At 34.4% G+C, this 6,846-nt stretch overlaps 1 protein-coding gene across 1 annotated transcript; it reads left to right on the top strand.

The window, feature by feature from the left end:
* Positions 1-667: 667 nt before the first annotated feature.
* On the top strand, positions 668-6,804 carry LOC146731595 (uncharacterized). The gene is made up of 6 exons (XM_085492943.1): positions 668-799; positions 1,032-1,200; positions 1,603-2,145; positions 3,327-3,364; positions 6,196-6,288; positions 6,799-6,804. The coding sequence occupies exons 1-6, from the start codon at positions 668-670 to the stop codon at positions 6,802-6,804; spliced, it is 981 nt and encodes a 326-aa protein (XP_085349069.1).
* The last annotated feature ends 42 nt before the right edge of the window (positions 6,805-6,846 follow it).

The raw sequence follows: 6,846 nt of genomic DNA, 5'->3' as shown, positions 1-6,846 counted from the left end.
AGCTGTCTGTTCTAGCTGAGGGATTAAAAGCCTGTGCTGTGTGTTGTGAACACCTTGTTCTGATGGATTGCCAGGAAGAGAGATGATATGGTCTTGGTAGTGTACTGTATATAGCTTGCCAGAGATGTGGTGCTGTAAACCATGTGTATACAGGTTCGACACATAGGAATGCCAAATCAAACCAAGGATTACCTATATTTGATGTAAATACCAAATTAGCCACCGGTAAGATTTACAGCCAAACTAAGGATTCATCTCAATTATTAACCTCTTATGGTCATATATTGTTGATCATACTTTTAGTAATGTAGGGCAGCAAAAACTAATCTTATAAAATGTTGAATCTAAGTTGTTTCTTATTTCATAACATAGGAATCGTACACAGTGGAATGGGAGAGACTTACGTGAATAACTTCCTTGCCTCACTGAATATACTGCGTATACACCACAAGACATTAAAGAAAAGAGAAAGAGAAGCAGGTGTTGGTATTGAGAATGTTACAAAACGACTGTGTGTTAAAGCTATAACTGAAGAACAAAAACTTAGTTCACATGAAAATCAAGTTGATATTTTCTTTGATGGTGCATGACAGCGCCTTGGCTCTGGCAAAGAATAAAACAGTCTGTCAGGTCATGGTGCTGCTATAGGGGAAGCAACTGGTAAATTATGGGATATGCTGTGCGTTCAAAGGAATGCAAAATTTGTGAAAATGGGGATATGAACACAAGAATACATGACTGTCGTAAAAACTGGACAGGGAGTTCCAAAGCTATGGAAGGAGATATTGCTGTTGAAGTGGTAAAAACTATTAACAAAACTAGTGCTAAAACAGTATCTTTAACTATGGATGATGATACAACAACCATTCATAAACTAAGAAATTAACCAAGATATTGAAAAGAGACCAGATATGAACCACACCAAAAAAGGTCTAGGAAATAAACTATATGAACTTTTAAAAAATCACAAAATATTAACACCACGTGTTATCAAGTATTTTCAAACATGTTTTTCCTATGCTGTTACTCAGAACAAAGGTAGGGCAGCTTTAATGAATCAAAACTTGCTTGCCATTGTTCCCCATGCATTTGAATCTCATGAATCATGTGATCGTAAATGGTGTGGTTACCAACGTCAGCCAGATACTTACTGCCACAAACGTCTTCCATATGGTAAAGATCTTTCTGGGGTAGAATTGCGTAAAGATTTAAAATCTATTTTTGAAATTTATGCTGCGTGTGCAAATAAACTTTCTCTTATGAGTTCAACACAAGCCAATGAAAGCTTTCATAACACTGTTGCTTCTAAAGCACCAAAAAACAGACATTACAGTAAATCAGAAAATTTAAATATCCGCATTGCAGCAGCAGTTTTACAGAAAAATAGCGGATACACATATGTTTGTAGTGTTAACAAAGAAAATGGTCTCTCTCCTGGAGTTGTTTCACATGTGAAGGGAATAAAACTAGACAATAAAGCAAGAAAAATGAAAGATGCAGACAGAAAACAAAAAATACAAACTTAGACGTATACAATTAAAAGAGGAGCGAAACAAATTGCAATTAGAAATTACATTGATATTACATGTATTCCTGAACCAGTTAATGCTCCTGTAAGTTTTCCAGTAAAAATACTTAAAGATTCTCCTGTTGTTGTATTTGATCTTGAAACAACATCATTTGGTATTGATTCCTCAATTTGTCAGATTGCTACATCTTATGATGGTAAAATATTTGATGAGGATGTTGACCCCTGTCAGCCAATACATCCAGCAGCATCCAAAGAAAATGGGTTGACATATACATGTGGTAAACTGTTTCATAACTTTAATTTAGTACCAACATTATCACAGAAAGATGCTCTCGAGAATTTTATAGAATGGATTCCATTAAATTCCGTGTTAGTTGCACATAACTGTATAAATTTTGATGCTAGGATTCTGGTTAGTTCTGTGCAAAGATATGGTCTTTTAGACAAACTGAAACATGAACATTGCTGCTTTTCTGATATTCTCTCTGTATTTCATGAAATGTTACCACCTCGATCATCTTACTCTGAAGAAAACCTGGTTAATGATTATTTACACACTGAATATAGTGCTCACAATGCAAAACATGATGTACATATGCTTCAACATTTGATTGGTAAATGTAATGTTGACATCAGCCATATTAGTAAACATAGCTTCTCTGTTGATTTTATTATAAACGCTCTTAAATTTCTATTGTGTAATAAGTAAGAAGGTAATTACAAAGTGTATGGCTGAGAAAATAGCTGCTTCTGGTCTGGCTTTTTGTCACTTGAACTTGGCTTATAGCAGAGGAGGGATAGATGGATTGGTGAAGTTGCATAGTGAAGATTACTGTGATCATCCACGGGTAACCAAACATAAAAAACATTCTTGTCACTATCACAGTTTTTTGAAAAGAAGTAACTATATTTAAAACAATGATTAATGACGCTTGTGATATTTTTTTAGTTCACTAATCCATCCATTCGTTACAGACTTCTTTGAGAACACTAGACTGATATTTGGTATATGTAAATGTTTCATAGGGTGAAAATGGGATTATTTATGCAATATTGGGGGGTGTCATTCAGTGATGCTATCAGTATTTTTCAATTTTTTATTATTTTTTTTATTAACAGGCATATTGGCATATTTTCAGAAAAGAAAACACTTTTTTTGTCCATTGAATGGTATTGTATCTAAATATATGTATTTATTTCCAGATTTAAAAAAAAATAAATACATACAATTGTATATTAATAAAATGATAAAGCAAGTGTTATATGATTTTAAAATAGATGAAATATTTAATTATATTAGTATTTATGGACCACTTTTAATTATTTATCAATACATGAATATTTAAAAAAAACAGAACACAAAATAAATATTACAACTCAACAGTACTGATCTTTTTGTCACTTCATGTATGTAACACTAGTCATACTCTGCCTTGTATGTATGTTACAGCACACCACACCCCTCCCACCACCATACACACCTGTGCCCTAACTGAGAATACAATCAGTATCCCTCAGAAAAAATAATACTTCAGTGCATTAGTGGCTTGACTTTGAATTTCTATATTTCCAATGAAAGGTAAGAATATTCTCCCAAGCACCCAGCCAATATATATAAACTGTACTTCATATATAAAACAATATAATTTACTGATGTTGGATGTACATGACCATATTTGATGTACTCCGGTATGTATATTAAGGTCTAATGCCACTAATTAACCAATGGCTGCTCGTAGCCAATTTAAATGCCTAGCAAGAACCAATGTAATTTTTTTAATATTTTTTTTCTCAGGTGTTCCCTGTTTGAGGGCGCGATCACCTGGATCAGAGGTGAGACTAACATGTGTTTTTTTGTTTACTACTTAGCGGCTGTGTACCTGTGGGATTATTCTGTGTGTATTTGGATGTTCTAATCTTGGTGTTTTTCCAGTGATTTCTCTAGGTGCAGTCCAAATACAGTAGGTGTGTCTTGTTTACTCGAGTGCTACTATAAAAGACCATGTTTAGTGTCAATTTAAAAGTTCAAACATGGTGAGATGTTGTGCGTATTAATTCCATAACGATTCATGTTATTTTTTTGGAAATCCCAAGTGAAAAATCACGTTGTTGCTTGCGATAAATCAACAGAAGAACCAACATGAAAGTGAAGACACATACAACGTTCTATATTTTAGTAAACAGTGAGTAAATAAATATTGGAACGAGTTAAAACTAAATTATAAAGATGCTAACATCGCTTGAACTACAGTGCTCATCTTGCCTAACTTATCACTTTATAATCAACTGCTTATCGCCTAAACGACCGCATTCTATTGTTTTTCTTCTCGCGCGCTCATTGAAAACACCAACACTGATTGCTGGCACAGGAGTGGTCGAAATGACGGTTTTAATGATACAATTTGGGGGATACAACGAGTATTAACTATCATTAAGGGACAACGTCAAACGATCGATGTCAGATAAAAAACTTATTTTCTTTAGTTTGGGGGTGGGATGGGGGGGGGGTAGTTTGACCTCAAAAGGTTTCCATCCCACAAAAAACGATTTTACTTTTTAATGAACTCAAAGAAATCATGGAGTATATGTAGTTCGTTTTTTTTCTATCCAATCATGGACAAAAATAACAGAATATGAAAACAAAACATCCAAGACGAGATAATGATTTGACCCGGGTGAAAATATTTGCGTCAAATGAGGTCAATTTCAGGGCATGGACCTAGAAATAACTGATATGCCATACTAATGTTCGATTATTAATTTGTATTTAATGGTGAATGTAGTCTGACGACATGATCAATATTTATCAATTGAGTTTCAGTGGGGGGGGGACTAAAGGAATTAAGTTTGTTATCCTACATTGAACTTTTGATGTTGTATCTAAATGCTGAACAACACTTCAAATTTATGCCACTTTATATAGTTCGCGAAGGAAACTTGAACTGTGTCCTCTGTTATGTGAGTAGTTATTTGGCTTATTGTTCTGATTTTATCGAATGAAATGTAATATTTTATTTTATTTTTTGGAATTGGGATGGACGTGTGGAAGAGAAACAAACAGCTTTAAAGCAAATTAGTCTATGTTAATTTATCATACATATGTAATGTGAATTGACTGTGTTCCAAAAATGCTGATGGAGCGAGACTGTGTTCCATTTATATATAGAGTCGATCGCTCCTTTCAGTAATGATTATCGAAATATATACGTGAACAGGGAAATGCTGACTGCTTGGGTCCGAGAGTAGAGAAGCGAGAAAATGTTGATGTAGTTTTTAATAAAATAGCGATGCCGGGTTTCCAACCCCCAAATTACTAAACATGATAATCATGAATTGGTCCATGTTTGTCCTGTCTCGGCTTGAAAGACAGATGTCGCCACTGACGCACCTTAAACTCAGCATGGAAAAACCAACGACGATCGACATTCAAAACAAATTATTACCTGGACACGGTCGATAGACATTAAAAATTTTCAAAATTATCATCGAAAGACGAGATATTCACAAACATATTGCAATACCAAACATACGCAAATACACAAAGAGGTGTAAAGTTAGGTTATATGTGAGGCACATCGTGAAGAGTCAACAACCAGGAAAAGAAATCCAGAAATTACATCGATGTATTTTGCAAATCAGACAATCATACCGTACTTGTGTTTATGCATTTATGCAGTACGTAACGTTACAATATTGTTTAAAAAAATATTGCATTCCAAACAAATCTAGATAAAAGGGTCAGATTGAGTGCATATAATTATAGATAGTTAAAAACTAAATATATTTGATTCTTTGACGGCTATTCAACTGCTGTAGAAACATGAATAGAATAGATACGTGTATACGACAGCAATATGGCTACACCCTGTATGTCTAATAATAGTGATACCACAAAAGAACATGTATGATATCTAAAAATATCTTAAATTTATCTCTCTAGCAGACTGTGATGTCAGACATTGTGATTGTAATGTACAAAACCCAAGAAAATCAATATACTGCTTTAGATAGAACAGTAGAACGTATAAATTTGCTTACTTACGGGTAAATCTAGAGTGTGGCTCTCCTTCCCAGGTCTCGTAGATTGTGATATCGAAAAATAGTTTGCTGTGTAAATAATATATATTTTTAATGCATGTATTCGAAATGGTAACAAACAGCAAATACTCGGATGTATCTGTTCTCTTGAATATAATTAAATGAACACTTTCTTATATTTGTAAATTAAATTAAATTAAAATAAATGAGATTAATTTCTGGAACTTAAGTACGGCACATAAATTGAAACTTGCATGAAGCAGTCATTGACATTTCTGGCCATATAAAGTGTAAATAGGATATGATTTGTGTGATCAGTTATTTTATTTATGGGTTATAAGGGAGAGGACGTCTGACCTTTGTCACTCCGTACATTAAATTCGAGGTCTAAGAATGAATTCAGGCGATAAAAACTGTGAAATGCCCTAAATATCGAGTAAAGAACGGGTTGTAAATTAGACGACAAATGCCCATTTTGCAAGGCATTATTACGCCTCTAAAGAGCCAGTCAATAATATTATTCATATGCACAATTTGTGCACACCCTGATTCAAAATGACCAAATGACGGCCAATTTTGTGCTAAAAAATCATCAAATATCAAGCATTTCTGGCATTTATTTGCAGTCGTCCATCTCTGAGGTGACAGAGGCGGCGGTCGCTACCTCAGAGACACTGACGGTGGTACAGCGTGTTCGCACTGGGGTGCTGACATCGATGGTGAGTACAGAGGTGTGATCAGTACAACTTTTAGTGACTGAACTGGTCCAGTCCACCGAGACTTCATCGGCGCTTATGCAACCTGGGTACAGGGACAGATCTCATTGTCTTCCTGTACCGATGTTAGTCAGATGTAATTTTGAGGATCGGATGTATCATCATGTATCATCAGGTATTTACGTTTGTTGATGAGGTTTGTATTCCAATGTTAAGCATACTCTTACCAAACCAAAACCAACCAAAATTATCATAGATTTATTTAGACATTTTCGGATGTTGTTGTCAGTGATCAGCTGGCCCATTTGAATACACGATTTTCCCGTACCAGAGTGATGGAGACTTTTATTCGTATCAATTGTTCTGACCATAAAACTTACAGATATATGATACTGCGAATATTTCTTACATTATAGACCATTTACATTATTTATTAGTCGTTTAAGCTATTACTACCCCCTGCTCAATTGACACCTTAAAGGTACTGATGTATCAATTTCATCTTTTTTTCAGATATAGCCTATATACTATAAAATATACTATGAAACACGTCATTATGCC

This window comes from Saccoglossus kowalevskii, chromosome 18, assembly GCF_978046115.1.
Source record: "Saccoglossus kowalevskii chromosome 18, keSacKowa6.1, whole genome shotgun sequence".
NCBI classification, from domain to species: domain Eukaryota; kingdom Metazoa; phylum Hemichordata; class Enteropneusta; family Harrimaniidae; genus Saccoglossus; species Saccoglossus kowalevskii.
Note: the sequence above shows the minus strand (reverse complement) of the source record. Positions and strands in the feature narration are given on the sequence as shown.

Excerpts from the sequence above, each read along its gene's own strand:
- LOC146731595 (XM_085492943.1), top strand. The coding sequence starts at position 668 with ATGGGATATGCTGTGCGTTCAAAGGAATGCAAAATTTGTGAAAATGGG. Across the intron at positions 800-1,031 it reads GAGATATTGCTGTTGAAGTG|AACAAAGGTAGGGCAGCTTT; the intron begins GTAAAAACTATT and ends GCTGTTACTCAG. Across the intron at positions 3,365-6,195 it reads CGCGATCACCTGGATCAGAG|TCGTCCATCTCTGAGGTGAC; the intron begins GTGAGACTAACA and ends ATTTATTTGCAG.